Raw genomic sequence first — 15,333 nt, forward strand, 5'->3', positions numbered from 1 at the left:
TCAGAGAAGAATTCTGGTGATAGTTCATAGAAAGTAAAGGTTTATGTTTTTTTTTTAAATTCCAGTTGGAATGTGTTGCAATAATATCAGTCTTTGTGAGATCAAATGAATAACACCTACCTTTTTGCCTCTTTCTACATGTTTTATACAGTTTCAAAACCCGCAGCACCGCGCGGGCAAGCTTGCTAGTTAGCACTAGAAAGTGAGGAAATCCACTTTCTTTGGTCAAGTTGGATTCTTTACTATGACTACCATTTTTATCTCTAAACAAATTTTTAATGGTATGTATGATATAAAAGGGTAAATTTAACTATTTTGGTTTCTTTTTTTTCACGCTTTGGTGCCTCGAGTTTTAATTTTTCATAGCTGTGTTGAGTTTTTTTCCAGTTACAATTCAGGAGCCATTGGCAACTTCTAAGGGACCAAAATTGTTTTCAAGTCAAAATACAGGAACCAAATCGTAACTAGACTAGGAGATTACATTACCAAAGTAGGAAAGTTTTGTCTTGATTCATAGTTTGACAACATAATATGTATGTAGGATGTTGTTTTAGAATCGCTTGGTAAGTGTTAAATACATCCTATAACATGACTGACTAACAAGCATGGTCGTTCAGATATACATGCAATTGAGATCACTGACTAAATCAGATTTCTTTTATATTGAAGCAAATCTTGCCTATTGGGTGTTTGTGAAAATTCCCCAGAGAGTTAGAAACAAGGATATGATGCAAATATGAATGTAGGCTGTTTTGGTATGTGTGTGTACGTATAGGTGTGTTATATTGATATGACATGCTGCCTAATTTATCTATTTTTGGATTGCTAGATCAAAGAAGAAAGTTCAATTTATCAAGGATCAAGGTTTGGACTGCTAGACAGCGCGTCGCCTTCGGTTTGAGGTATGGAATTAGTCTCGTGCTTGCAATCTGGCCGCTTACGTGTTTAAATTTCTGGTTTATCAATATGCTCAAGATTTGGTTAGCAGGTAGTTATGCAAACAAATTAAAGTTCCTTTAAGCATATGGTTGGTAGTCTTGGTGCCCTCCAGATTTGTGTAAAAATCTAGAGCCATCTGCATGGTCCTATGCTAATGAGCTGCAAGTAAAACTTCAGTAACAATGTGTTTTTGTATTTCTTTCTAGCGATCAGCTCTTTGTGCTCGAAATTTGGCGATCAGGACTTGCCTTTGATTTTTTTTTTAGTGCAGCAGAGTTTTGCATCGATTTTTTCATCTTCTTCCAGATTTCTGTTCCTTTTATTTTATTTTATTTTTTTTATATTGTTTTGGGATATGTGAATGTAATTTTTTGAGTATTTCTTTGCTTCAATTCTCTCTAATATTTTGATGTTTAGTTTGAACTCCCATCGCAGCATCATCATCATCATCTGCTCTTGCTGTTGCTGCCTTTGACTGGTATTTCCCTATTTGCTGCCCAAACAACAGTCCTCTCAGATACTACTTGCTTGGAGTACCATATACCTATATAGTAGTTTGAAAGCTGACCTGGTTTGAAGAAACCTAGCTCAAACATCCCACTTGGAGAGACAATGGTTTGATCGCCAAAGAGAGATTGGCATGACATGATTAAGCTCTTTGGAAACAGAGTCTTCAAACACTTTTCAAAGTTTGAGTCCCAACATTTGTTCAAAATTGTATTAAAGATCAGTTATGCAAATTTGTAGTATATTCTTATATCAAAGATCTTACAATTTGTTTCCTCACAAAAAAAAAAAAAAAAAAAAAAAAGGAAATATTCCTATTCAAATCTGGGTGCCCACACAGGGCATCCTCTTTTTTTAATATTATTTTGCAATTTTGCCACTGATGTGAATAAGGGTGGCACTGCAGGAAAGGCACCAATGAAATATTGGTAGTCATTATTACAATAGAATCCTCTACATAGGCCACACTCTCTAGTTTAGTGGGTGCTTGGTGGGCAAAGAGGTTGGCCACCAATGTGAGTGGCAACACTTGACAATAGCCACTAAATGAAAAGGGTGGCTTATAGCCAAATTTCTAGTAGTGATGGCCTCCATCTTCTTCTCGAGACTCTTGAACTGGGACTGCTCCTTCTCTTCTTTCTACTACTAACTTTTTCCGTCGTGAGAGGGAACACCGGCCCTTTAAGCCTTTGTTCATCATGACTGTGTGGAGATTGCTACTATAACTGCACTGCCCTGAGCACTTGTGTGTAGATCTGGAGCTCTACAAGCTCGCATCTCTTGGTGAAATCTGGTCCTTTTGGGCTAGATTCATCTGTCTTTTTGTCAGGAGGTAGTGGTCGGTGGCGGTTAAAAGTCGTGCTTGTGGTCGGTCTCAGTCAGTGAGTGCTCAGTAGCACGTCGACTATGATATATCTTCTAAGTTTTCCTTCTAGGCTCGTCATGAACATGTCTTTGGGCTTTTTCTTTGCCTTGGGTCCATTTGCTGGTTGTGGGTTTCTCTACGTTTTATAATGGATCATTGAAAAAGGACCTTGTGCTAACATTTATATAAGGATGAACTGTCAATTTAGTTCCTAAATTATCATCTTGGTGAAAATTAGATTTTTAAACTATTTTTTTTCAGAAAAATTAATCCTTAAATTATAAAAATCTGTTAATTACATCCCTAATATTATATTCGAAGCTACTATGTTCAATTTTCTGTCAATTTAAGTCACGTTGCTTGCATGTGATACACATTTAAAGGTAGATTGATAGTTTTTCATAAATAAATAGTGTATGAAGTTAACTTTGGAGGGTAATTGGTAGTTTTTCATAAGAAATAATGTAAGTTAACTTTGGAGGGTAGAAGTTAGATTTGCAACCTATATGAAATGTTAAGGGCTTATTGGCGAGAAAATGACGGTATTACACTCTAAAGTGTGTCAAGTAACTTAAGTTGACGAAAAATTGGATAAAATAGCTTTTAATATAATAGCAGAGATGAAATTAGAAAAAATTTAATGAATTTAGGGACTTATTTTATCAAAAAAATAATTCAGGGACCTAATTTTCACTGAGATGATAGTTCAAGAACTAAATCGGCACTTCACCCTATATATAAAATACTTGCAACATATATTAGTCAACATAAATAAGTTAGCACAATTAACTTGTGATGGAAGTAAAAGATAAAAATTAAGATACTGATTGAGAGCAAGAGAAACAACATTTAATTCTCATATTTATTCTTAAAACTGAGTAAAAGATATATATATATATATATATATCTAAAGGGCAAGTGAATGGGCAACAAGGGATCTTTAGCTTTCAAACCGTTTAAGGGAGAATACTCTATGATTTGATTAAGAATCTCTGGCCAGAGTATGAATGAGATTTAGGAAGTCGTTCCAAATCACGTTCAAAGTAATCATATAAGTAAGAGAATCACATTGAATAGTAGACATGAATAAACTATCAAATCAAATAATGTGGTCAACATTATTGTATTAGAGAAAGACCGTATTACATTGTAATCCTAAACTGAATAGGTTCTATACCTCTTCTGATTAGCCTGGGTAGCCATGTCATACTGCTAGGTGTCACTCATGGTTTGTGGAAGCCCTAAATGTGTATAATCACTAATGGGAGAATTGAAAGTAAGTTTCAATTCACAATCGATTTGAAGGATTCTAATTGCCCACTGCCTCGCTAAAAGGAACCTAATGGATCGTACACCGAGGAAGGTAGAGATTGAAGAAACAATGGAGATGAGTAAGGATAATTAAATGGTTTAATTATTTATAGCTAGGATTAATTAATATGTTAATTAATCAAACGAATATGTTCATTATAGACCTCTAGTTAGTTTTGGGTTGCAAGGCCCAATGAGATTTGAATGTCAAGCCCATTAACTCAAGTTGTATAACAACTTGAAACACAAAGGGCCTCAAAGCCCAAAGAACCCAATATGGCCGGGCATAAGAGTGAGGGGTAGTAAACTTGGCTTAATTGCAAGTTTGCCACTCCATTGTGAGGTGGTATAAAAGCAACTTTATAGCCATTTCATCTTTAGGGTTTCTTTTGGAGAAAAATATGAGAACACAAGCTCTCATTTTCTCTCTAGTAGGCCAGCCACCTTGGAGAAATTACTAGCATCTATTTCATCCAAGGTCACTCATCGCTTCATCAATGCTCTCCTTGGTGTGGAGACTTAGATGTTCTTTATTTTGGGAACTTGGAGAATCCATTCTACCATCCTCCTCCAAGAAATCCATGGAGCTAAGAAGAAAGGAATGAAGGCCCTATCTCTTGGGTGATTAGCCTTTGCTAAGCAAAGATGTGCTTCAAAGGTATAAAGTTTCTTAACTCACTTTGTTTTGAGTTGAGTCTTGGTTCACCATAACTACTAGGCCTTGAATTTCATGGGCAAAGCTTTGTTTTTGAGTGCATACAAGTATGATTCTGCCTTTTAATTGTTAATTGCATGCATAGATGTTGCTCAAATGAACTGGTTTTCTCAAATATTTCCTTCAAAGATAACATTTATCACAAGTTAATATAAAGATAATGAAAATAAGCTGATACGATAATCAATGAACGGGCCTAAAATAACAAAGTCGACGAATCCCAGTAGTGACTTACAAAACTGGACTTATATCAAGTTTACTCTTAAAAAGGTGACATGGAAATACATTATTACTAACTTGCAAGGTGTACATAAGTCACGAACTTTGATAAAAAAAAATAATTTAAAACCAATAAGATTACAATCAAAGAACATTAAAGACTAGGGACCACATCTAAAGTATTTGACTAATTAATTCAAGGGTCTACTTTGATTAAGATCAACATTGTAGACTAAAAGAAATGCTAAGGAGACTTCCTCAAAAGTAGGACTCTCTATCGGACTCTCTGCCATCTCATATTTTTGCACAATGTTTTATAATGTTAGCACAAAAATTAACGTTAAAATGTAAGGTCACAGAAAATCTATGAAAAATCTCATTTTGAGAAATTCTCCTTAGAATTTCTCCAAGACAAAATCATAGGTTCGATTGTTGGCCTCCAATGGGTTTTCACCTTATCCATCAAACTCTATCCACAGAAAAACAAATATGATCTTATGAGTTGTAAAGCACTAAAAGGTACACAGATCAAAGAAATTAGGGTAAAGTACAAAAAACTACCTCAACTATTAGGGTCATGACAGTTTCATACCTCATCTTTTAAAATTGACAATGTCATACCGTATCTTACGAATTTGTGACAATGTCATACCTCCGTCAATTTTTCTGATAGTTTTTCTGTTAAGTGTTGATGTGGTAAGAGACGGGGACTACTCACTAATACAGCTGAATTAAAAAAATAATTAAATATTAAAAAATTAAGAATAAAAAAACAAAAAAAAAAATTCCTAGGGGTGCGGCATCCCCTTTCATTCACCCGCACCAATTTCAATTTTTTTTGTTCTCTCTCTCCTTCTTCTTCTTCATCATCTTCTTCTTCTCTTGGACCGGAACTGGATTTGTCACTTTTTTTTTTTTTTTTTTTTTTTTTCGTTCTTCTTCTTGTTCTTCTTGGGTCGAGACTGGGTATGAATTTTATTTCTTTTTTTTTTATGTTTATTTTTTTTTTTTGTTTCTGGGTTGCAGGTAGAGGGAAAAGGGGACGGAGATGAAGATGGGGAGGAGACAAAGAGGGTTCTTCTTCTTCTTGGGCCAAAACTGGGTTCGAAATTTTATTTTTATTTTTTATTTTTTTGTTTCTGAGTTGCAGGTAGAGGGAAAAGGGGAAGAAGATGAAGATGGGGGAGGAGAGATGGAAGGAGAGATGAGTGCGCGTTGGATTGGGGTTTTTTTTTTTTTTTTTTTTCCTTTTCTCCTTCTTCTTCTTCTTCTTCTTCTTCTTCTTCTTCTTCTTCTTCTTCCGCAGGAGGGGGTGTTTTAATTTTTTCTTCTTCCTTCCTTCTAGGTTGCAATTTGGGTTTTTTTTTTTTTTTTCTCCTCCTCCTCTTCTTCCTCTTCGCCTCCTTCTTCTTCTTCTTCTGCGGGCGGGCCGGGAGGGGGGTTGAATTGATGGGTTTTCTTCTTCCTCTTCCTCCTTCTCCTTCTTCTTTTCCTTCTTCTTCTTCTTCTTCTTCTTCTGGGTTTTTTTATTTTTTTATTTTTTATTTTTTTTTTGGGGGTTAAAGATTAAGTAGGAAGAAGATGAACATGGGGAAGAAAGGAGAGGAGGGAGGGGGGGGGGGAAAGGGATGACTAAGGTTTTTATTTTTTTTATTTTTAACTTTTATTTATTATTTTAATATTTAAAAATTATTAAATATTTTTTTTAGTTTTTAATAATATTTTAATAGAAAGTGGGCTCCGAATCAAGCCACGTCAGCACTTAACAGAAAAACTGACGGAGGTCTGACATTGTCACAAATTCATAAGATGAGGTATGATATTGTCAGTTTTAAAAGATAAGGTATGAAAGTGTCGTGACACTAATAGTTGTAGTAGTTTTTTGTACTTTACCCAAGAAATTAAAAGATTAGATAAAGACAAAAAAAATCATTTAACATAATCTTATGTAGCAACAAACAGTTTCTTCCATTCCCACTAACCAATTGACAACTCTCATACTTCAAGCTGTGATTCTTATGAGTTGCAAAGCAATGAAAGTACACAGATCAAAGAAATTAAAATTGGATAAAGACAAAAAATCATTTAACATAAATATTATGCAGCAACAGTTTCTGCCATTTCCCCTAACCACTTGCCAATTCTCATACTTCAAGCTGTAATAATTTTCTGTAACACATCTTCCATATGGAGGAACTGGTTGCTCATAATTCATATATGTACACAGGTTGGCTTGGATTTTCTAGCTGAGATCTCAAATCGGAGTTTGTCTACAATGAATCAGCTCTTAGCATATACCAGGACCCTTGGCCGGTAAATCATTAGTCATTGAATCTTTACTTTTTAGTTAAGATTTGAACTATCACGAAATATAGTAAATCATAATCTGACTGTTGAATCCTTAATCATTGAATGTTTAGCTAAGAATCGAACAGTAATGAACCTCGATGCATGTTATAATAATCATAATTTGTGACTGTTGAATTCTTATAAATTTTGATACATGTTCTAGTAAACCAAAATTCGTAATTGTTGAATCCTTAAATCTTTAGTTAAGAATCGAACGGTCATGAATCTCGATCCACATCATGACCCTCACTAGAATTTTCGCCAAATCGGCCTGACTCGCGGGTGTCCAATATGTCTTTGTATGCATGCATGCAATTACATGAATTTCACAAAAAATAAAAAAATGTAGGCCCCACATCTTGTGGGAACTTGGTCGAGTAGCCACATTTAAATCATGAGAGGGTGTTGGCATGAAGTGGCACATCAACTTGTGTACAGCTGCCTCGTCATCTCGTGAGACTTGAAAATTTTCAAGCATATCAAAATTTGTCCGAGTCTGCCTCCTACCAGTAGCAGATAAATCTTGTAAACTTGTGAGCATATCCAAAGAGATAAGGCATCACAAGAGGATATGTCTTTCTGTAGACAGTGACTCACTGCATGGGGTGTCCTTATATTATTAATTTCTCGGCTGCCAGAAGCACTACATCCAGATCTTTCCTGCACTTGCTCAGCAACCAGACAGACTTTCGAGTTAATCACTCACTCAAAAAACCCTACTTTTAGTTGTTGAAATTTCTCTCTCTTTCACTAGTTTTGTTCGATTGAGAGCTTGAAGAAGAAGAAGAAGAAGAAGCAGTTATGGAGTCTGCTGCTATGGTCTCTGCAGCTTCTTTTCATGATCTGGAGTCTTCTCATGATCTGGAGAAGCCACTCCTTGTCGATAATTCTCGAACCCGAAAGAATTATGCCCGAGATGTTCATATTCTCAGCTCTGCCTTCTTGCTCATCTTTCTTGCTTTTGGTGCCACTCAGAATCTAGAGAGCACTCTCATCACTGTGAGTTGGGTTTTTATGTTTTTCCCTATTTTCTCTATTTTTCGAGAGATTATTTTAAGGGTGGTAGCGATTTTGACACTCAACTCTTTTAGTTATTTACACTCCAAACTGAATACTTATGATTTTTTCAGCACTCCCAGAAGAAGTTCTGGGGATAAAAATTGAGTGCTAGAAGCACTAGACTATTTTATTGAGAGCATGTTTTGAAGGAAAACAAAAATTGTAATTTGATGATTTAGTTTTATTTAATTACAGAGAAAATTAAACGTGATTAGCTCTTCAACAGTAATATGATTGTGACATGCAACACTAATAGTATTAGGAAAATATGAATCTTGAGTTAGAAGTTATTTTATGGTTTTGATCAACTTGATTCTGATGGTTTTGGAACTTTTGAATTTGGCAATCAGGAGAAGAATTTGGGTACCACATCGCTTGGAATTTTGTATTTATCTTTCGCATTTTTCTCTTTGGTGGCGTCCTCGGTTGTTCGACGTTTGGGTTCAAAGAACTCTTTGATTCTTGGGACTACTGGCTATTGGTTGTTCATAGCTGCACATTTGAAACCAACTTGGTAGCTACTTTACTAATCCACTAAATAACTAGCAACTGAATTCCAAGTCTAAATTAAAAAAATCCCAACTGATGCGCAAAGAACGCGTCTCTTTAACTGCAAATCACTGCATTACACATATATGACATACGCTCTTTGCGAGGCATTGAAATTGCGAAAGTAAAAGTGTATGCAAACATGTTAAACTGTGATTTGTCTGCACAAAGGAGCTAAGTATAAGAAAGTCTTTACTCTCGTTTTGTTGCATATGCTTTAACTATGAACTATTTCTTTGTAGGTACATAATGGTTCCGGTTTCTTTGTACCTTGGGTTTGCCTCTTCAATAATATGGGTCGAGCAGGTACGAGATTTCATATTTGCTTCGACTGCAAGTCTTAAGTGTTTAGTGACAAAAGCTAGAATTTAATTTCTGAACTTATTGTGGATCCATCAGGGAGCATATCTAACTGCAGCAGCTCGTAGTCATGCCCGAGACAATGGCTTACATGAAGCAACAGTTATTGGCAACTTCAATGGAGAATTTTGGGGAATGTTTGCCTGTCGACAGGTGAATCTGTTTGGTCCTCCTAATGAATTTGTACTATAATTTTTTATCAAATTTATCCTGTCATTTTGTCTTATGATGTTTGCTGTGAACTTTGCAGTTCGTTGGAAATCTTTTACCACTCTTCTTGCTAAAAAATGGAACAGTGCGTGCCATCCTTTTGTATACATTGCTTGTTCGATTTTGCATTTAGAATTCATGGTTGTTTGGATATATGATGTGCATTGATTTTGTTTCCCTTTTGATCACTGCAGGATGGAAATGCAGGCGACATAACTTTGTTGTTCACTGTGTTTCTCTGCAGTATGACCTTAGGAACCATACTGATGTTCTTCCTAAGCAAACGGGATGACGAAGTAGAGCCACCCCACGGTTCTTCTCTCAACTTACTTTCTACTCTGTCATCTTCGTCAACGTCGCTCATCCCTCCTTTGTTTGATATACGGATGCTATTGATCATGCCCCTTATGGCTTATACAGGATTACAACAAGCATTTGTATGGTAATTACTTGACCAATTATAGCCGCTATACTGTCTTGCAGCCAAACAAAAATCACTTATTTTCTTTTTCTCATCGTTCTTTGCTTGTCTAGTATTAAGATTTGCACAATTATTATAATTTCAGGGCTGAATTCACCAAGTACATCGTTAAACCAATGCTCGGTGTGTCTGGTGTGGGCGGTGCAATGGCTGTATATGGGGCTTTTGATGCAATAGTAAGTATATATGCACAAGTAGTTCTTTAATCCTTGATAAAAGTTTTTTCTAGACTTGTGATCTCACATTTGGGTGCCGCTCATGTTAGTGTTCACTCACTGCTGGTCGACTTACCTCGGGTCTCAAGTCCATCACTCTTATCGTCACAGGCGGAGCTTTATTTCAGGCCGTTATATTCATCTGGCTGCTTCTATTTTACAGGTTACTTGGCAGTTTTTATTGCAATTCTAGTCTCCAATCTGAAGTGAATGCCTTGTTGTCTCTAGTTCCTTATTTTACCTTTGTTATGATCACGCAGCCCGTCAAGCGGACTACATGGCACCATGAATCTTCTTATAATGCCAGCTCTGTTGGGCATCGGGGATGGAGTTTTCAACACACAGCTCAGTGCTTTGATTGGAATATTCTTCAAACACGATACGGTATGACAAATCTCCACTTTCCCCCCTTCCTTTGTAAGTTTTGTTTATCTCTCGACTTCAGAACCACTTGCATTGACAAACCGAATCTGTTTGGTTTTTCGCGGACATGCAGGAAGGAGCATTTGCACAGCTCAAGGTGTGGCAGTGTGGCGGTGTTGCACTCATCTTCTTCATCAGTCCATACATCTCATTACAGGCAATGCTGGTGCTTATGCTCTCTGCAATCTGCCTCGCATACGCCTCCTTTCTATTTCTGCATCGTCGAGGAGACAAATCAATCTCGCTTTGTTAAGTTCAGGTTCAGGTTCATGATATGTGCACATGAAACATTAAATCATTTTCAAGAGAAAAACAGAAGTTGTCATAGTCATACAAGTTTGGATATCATTGTGTTTTGTTACTCTCTCTAAATCCATATCATCCAATTTGTAATTTTGTTTCTGAAACTAATGTAAAATGACCGTTATGCTGTCACAAAATAATACTGCATCTAATACATTACTCGAATTGGGTTCAAATCTACTTGAAGGACAAACTTCAGACTTCTAGCTTCTTTTTTTTTTTACATTTGAAAGGATCAAATTGAACTGATCCTTTCCAATATGTGTTTATTTAAGCTCAATTTGCACTTTTATACTCTTTATAATTTGGTGTTTAGCTGGCAATTCAATTGAAAAAAAATAACTGTATCTCAATTGTTGGTCAATCTTAATGTGGCAAAATGTGAAATGACCAAAAAGTTCTTTGGACATGCCTTGCCTTCTAACGTGTGTGTATATATATATATATATATTTTTTTAACAAACGATATGATCGTAATTAAGGGGGCGATTTAGTCTCATGCTGAACTAGAATAATGTGATTCAATTTCGTCTTTAACGAGAACCGAAAATAAACCTCTCAGTTATAAATAAAAATGAATAACAATGTATTGTAATACTAAATGACCTAACATGACCTAACATATTGACACATTAACATGAAGATAAGGTAGTACGTAGTCATTATACTCCAATTAATTATACTAAAGTCAATGTCAATAGACTATTAATGGGTTCCATTTTACACTGCTTTTAGTCAAATTAATGGACTGATGGACGCAGGATGACTATTTTGGAATATGTTACCGACAATATTTTAGTTTGTTTTTCAAAATTTTGATTTTGATTGCAACCTAAGGCCAAACCACAAGCCTACAAGTGTAAATTTCAAAGAAAAAAATAAAAAAGTAGGAAAAAGGAAAAGAGTTGCAATTATATGGTTGGTGGCAATAATAACGATTTGGTTGGCGAACTGCAGGACGGCGATTGTCGTTTCGTGAGATATTTCTTTCGATTGATTCAAAGACCTTCCTTTACCGCTTGATTCCCGACAAAAACCCAAAATTCAGAATCCTCTCAATTTTCTTGCTGCATTTTCTCACCAACCAAACGGTATTTTAGAGTTTTTGAGCTAATAAGTAATCCCAATTGAAAGTCAAATCTCTCGGTTTGTTCGCCAGCTTTCGATTTTCTCCGCCGGCAGAAACCCTCTTCCTTTTGGCCTCACTCTGTTGGACTCTTTCACTCATGTCTAGTGTTTTATAGCGATTCTTTGAGAATCTGTACAGAGAAAGAAGAACTCGAAAAGCTATGGACTCTGCCGGTTTTTCCGACGAAGAGACACCGCTGGTGGTGGATAATTCGCCGATTCAGAGCCGGAGGAGGCATACCAGAGATGTGCATATTCTCAGCTGTGCCTTTTTGCTGATTTTTCTGGCTTATGGGGCCGCCCAGAATCTAGAGACAAGTGTCAACACTGTGAGTATAAAGTTGGAAACTTGAATCGAAAAGAAATGATTTTCCGTTCATAATTTGATGATATTTCAGCACTGTGAATTTAAAATTGAGTTTAAAGATGTAAAATCTGTTTGGGATTGCTTCTGAATAAGCCAAAAGTGTTTTCTGACAATCAGAAGACACTTCTGACAACTTTCAGCGGAAGAATTAAATATGCTTTTGGGTCGTAGAAGTACCTCTTCTAGATGTAGTAAAAGCACTTCTAGATAAGCAATTTTGAGCTGAAGTGATTCATATAGAAGCAATCCCGACGCGTAAATTCGACTTGATTTTGATTATTTGTTTGGGTCTGTGAATTTGGTTTTCAGGAGGATGATTTGGGGACAATTTCACTTGGGATTTTGTATTTGTCTTTCACATTTTTCTCTATGGTGGCGTCTCCGGTGGTTCGAGCATTGGGATCAAAGAATGCTTTGATTCTTGGGACTACTGGCTATTGGTTGTTCATAGCTGCAAACTTGATACCCTCTTGGTAGCTACTTGTATCCATACTTCCCCACATAAATTTGTTCACAATGCATTCCCCACATAAATTTGTTCACAATGCATATGCTTTAGGATTTGACGTATTTCAATGTAGGTATACTATGGTTCCGGCTTCTTTGTACATGGGATTTGCTGCTTCGATAATATGGGTTGGGCAGGTAGAAATTAAACCCATATGTATTTGTTTCAAGTCTTGTTTTAGTGTTTGGTGGGAATTCTGACCATAATGTGGGTCTATCAGGGGACATATCTTACTTCTACCGCACGTAGTCATGCCAAAGATTATAACTTACATGAAGGAACAGTCATTGGCCACTTCAATGGAGAATTTTGGGGAATGTTTGCCATTCACCAGGTGAATTTGTGTTACATTATTAATAATGTTTTTGTTGGTTGTTTTGGCTTATAATCTTTACTCTTAACTTTTGCAGTTTGTGGGAAATCTTATATCACTCGCCGTGCTAACAGATGGAACAGTATGTGACTCCTGCCATTCTTGTAGAGGACTTGTGTTTGTTGTGACAATTCCGTTGATTTTGTTCACTAATTAGACCCCACAAGTCTGATGGCCTAGTATATAAAAGAACTGTCATTTTGGAATCCTCTTAAATCAAATTGCATTTTTTGGTTACAAAACTTGATACTAATTTAAAAAGTACAGCAATGTTATGGATGTGCAAGCATGGCTGAGGTTTCTTACTTCATCTTGATTTTCTCAGTCACGACGAATTTTAGGGAGTCCTGCACATACACTAATTTTAGATTTTGATTTAGAATTTATTAGTGTTTTGAAATTACGCGCATTGAATTATTTTTCTTCCCATCACCGCAGGGGGGAAGTACTAATAGCACAACCTTATTGTTCAGTGTGTTTCTCATCAGTATGACTTTGGGTACCATAATGATGTGCTTCTTACATAAAAGGGATGGTAAAGCAGAGGAGAACACCCAGGATTCTTCTCCCAGTTTCTATGCTTCTCTGTTATCTTTGTCAAAGGCAATTGTCACTCCTCTGTATGATGCAAGGATGTTATTGATCATCCCCCTAATGGCGTATTCAGGATTGCAACAAGCATTTGTGTGGTAATTACGTGACCAACTCTTACTGCTTACTTTCTTGTATCCGAAACACTATCACTTGTTTTAGGCTTCCATTTCTTCTTTTACTTTTTCGGTTCTTGAACATTGCACAATTGTTCTAATGTTAGGGCCGAATACACCAAGTATATTGTTACTCCAACACTCGGTGTGCCTGGCGTGGGTGGTGCAATGGCAGTTTATGGAGCTTTTGATGCAATCGTAAGCATACTGGCATAAGTAGTTTGAATCATTTATCCAACGCAGTTTATACCATTAGTTAGTTCAGGTGGAGATTGCATTCAAAATCAACACTTTTAACCTTTTCATATACTTTAATGGAGTTTTTATGCATGCTCGATATCTGGTGTTTATTTTGGGCGGAACATATACAGTGTTCACTGGCTGCTGGTCGACTTACCTCCGGTCTCAAGTCCATTACTATTATAATTTCCGGTGGAGTCCTCCTTCAGGCTATAATATTCCTGTGGATTCTTCTAGGATACAGGTTAGTTGTATATACATGTAGCGTACTACACTTTTGTAGAGTTGAAATATTTATGGTAAAATCTAATTTGAACCTTTGGCCGAAAAATTAAATCTCTAATTTGAAGCTATTGGTAATATGCAATTTCTCGTCATGATGCAGCGCGGAGAGTGGTGTCCTCGGAATTGTCTACCCTCTTATAATGGCAGCTGTATTGGGCGTTGGTGATGGAGTCTTAAACACACAGCTCAGTGCTTTGCTTGGGATATTCTTCAAGACCGACACGGTATTGACTACACATTTCCCTTATTCTGCCCCCTAATGCTTTACGTGTATCGATCTATACTGAGTGTGTTGTTTTTGGGAATAGGAAGGAGCATTTGCACAGCTCAAGGTCTGGCAGAGTGCTTCGATTGCAGTCGTCTTCTTTATCAGTTCATACATCTCATTGCAGGCAATGCTGATCGTTATGCTTGCCGCTGTTGCAATCTCATATGCTGCCTTTGTTTGTCTCTCGCATCGAGAGAAAGCGTCCCAGTCTTCAAGTTCTTAATGTGTAAACATGAAAATTGAAATCATCCTTGAGAAAAAATCGTGTATAGGTATATGTTATGTTTGCTACATTCTCCAAATCCATCCGCAAGGAAATCTGTTGTTTGTAACATGTTCATCTACTTCAAGAGAAATTAAAGGCTAGTGTTCAAAGTTCTAAGATCATTCAGAATTTGAATCCCTTTCCTAGTAGGATTAGGTTACGGTGGCTATAAATACCCTAGTTTTGGTTGTAGTGTTCACATTCGGTTGCATATTAAAGAAGAAATGAAGGTGGTAGCTGTGTACTTGTTGGCCGTGTTGGGAGGCAAGACCGTCCCATCTGCTGAACATCTTAAGGACATCCTTGGCTCTGTCGGAGTTGAGGCTGATGATGGCAGGATTTAGGTTCTTCTTTCGGAAGTCGAGGGTAAGGACATGAGAGAGCTGATTGCTTCTGGGCGGGAAAAGATGGCCTCTGTACCGTCTGGTGGTGGTGGTAGTGTTGCAGTTGCTGCAACCGGAGGCGGCGGCAGTGGTGCCACAGCGCCTGCTGCTGCTGAGGCAAAGAAAGAAGAGAGGGTGGAGGAAGAGGAGTCCGATGAGGACATGGACTTGTAGAGTACTAGGGTGCATACGTCCCGGAAGAACAGCTTTTCTTTTCTGAGTGAAATGGTAGTATGTTTTGGAATTGTGGTGGATTTGAATCTTGTGTGCTATTAATTTCAAAAACTCTTAAAGTTTCTGAAAA

At 36.9% G+C, this 15,333-nt stretch overlaps 2 protein-coding genes, 1 long non-coding RNA gene and 1 pseudogene across 3 annotated transcripts; all 4 read left to right on the plus strand.

Annotated features, from left to right (window-relative positions):
• Positions 1–827: 827 nt before the first annotated feature.
• LOC137741592 (uncharacterized) lies at positions 828–1,804 on the plus strand. Its single transcript, XR_011069317.2, has 2 exons — positions 828–902; positions 1,357–1,804. It is a non-coding gene; the product is annotated as an uncharacterized LOC137741592 (long non-coding RNA).
• A 5,646-nt stretch (positions 1,805–7,450) lies between these two features.
• LOC137723677 (UNC93-like protein 3) lies at positions 7,451–10,685 on the plus strand. Its single transcript, XM_068462875.2, has 10 exons — positions 7,451–7,904; positions 8,315–8,478; positions 8,756–8,819; positions 8,913–9,026; positions 9,124–9,168; positions 9,278–9,525; positions 9,650–9,740; positions 9,830–9,942; positions 10,040–10,163; positions 10,276–10,685. The coding sequence occupies exons 1-10, from the start codon at positions 7,707–7,709 to the stop codon at positions 10,453–10,455; spliced, it is 1,341 nt and encodes a 446-aa protein (XP_068318976.2). The 5' UTR covers positions 7,451–7,706; the 3' UTR covers positions 10,456–10,685.
• A 579-nt stretch (positions 10,686–11,264) lies between these two features.
• Positions 11,265–14,768, plus strand: LOC137722290 (UNC93-like protein 3). Its single transcript, XM_068461258.2, has 10 exons — positions 11,265–11,962; positions 12,310–12,473; positions 12,582–12,645; positions 12,729–12,842; positions 12,919–12,963; positions 13,320–13,570; positions 13,696–13,786; positions 13,960–14,072; positions 14,214–14,337; positions 14,422–14,768. The coding sequence occupies exons 1-10, from the start codon at positions 11,795–11,797 to the stop codon at positions 14,602–14,604; spliced, it is 1,317 nt and encodes a 438-aa protein (XP_068317359.2). The 5' UTR covers positions 11,265–11,794; the 3' UTR covers positions 14,605–14,768.
• Positions 14,769–14,870: 102 nt separating this feature from the next.
• On the plus strand, positions 14,871–15,333 carry LOC137722293 (large ribosomal subunit protein P2 pseudogene; annotated as a pseudogene).

The sequence above is a fragment of the Pyrus communis genome, chromosome 4, assembly GCF_041283825.1.
Source record: "Pyrus communis isolate YQ-2024b chromosome 4, ASM4128382v1, whole genome shotgun sequence".
NCBI lineage: Eukaryota > Viridiplantae > Streptophyta > Magnoliopsida > Rosales > Rosaceae > Pyrus > Pyrus communis.

Bases quoted from the DNA above. Each gene is read 5' to 3' on its own strand.
- LOC137723677 (XM_068462875.2), top strand. From the start codon at position 7,707: ATGGAGTCTGCTGCTATGGTCTCTGCAGCTTCTTTTCATGATCTGGAG. The intron at 8,820-8,912 runs GTACGAGATTTC...TGGATCCATCAG, and splicing joins CAATAATATGGGTCGAGCAG to GGAGCATATCTAACTGCAGC. The intron at 9,526-9,649 runs GTAATTACTTGA...TTATAATTTCAG, and splicing joins TTACAACAAGCATTTGTATG to GGCTGAATTCACCAAGTACA.
- LOC137722290 (XM_068461258.2), top strand. From the start codon at position 11,795: ATGGACTCTGCCGGTTTTTCCGACGAAGAGACACCGCTGGTGGTGGAT. The intron at 11,963-12,309 runs GTGAGTATAAAG...TTTGGTTTTCAG, and splicing joins TAGAGACAAGTGTCAACACT to GAGGATGATTTGGGGACAAT. The intron at 12,964-13,319 runs GTATGTGACTCC...CCATCACCGCAG, and splicing joins CCGTGCTAACAGATGGAACA to GGGGGAAGTACTAATAGCAC.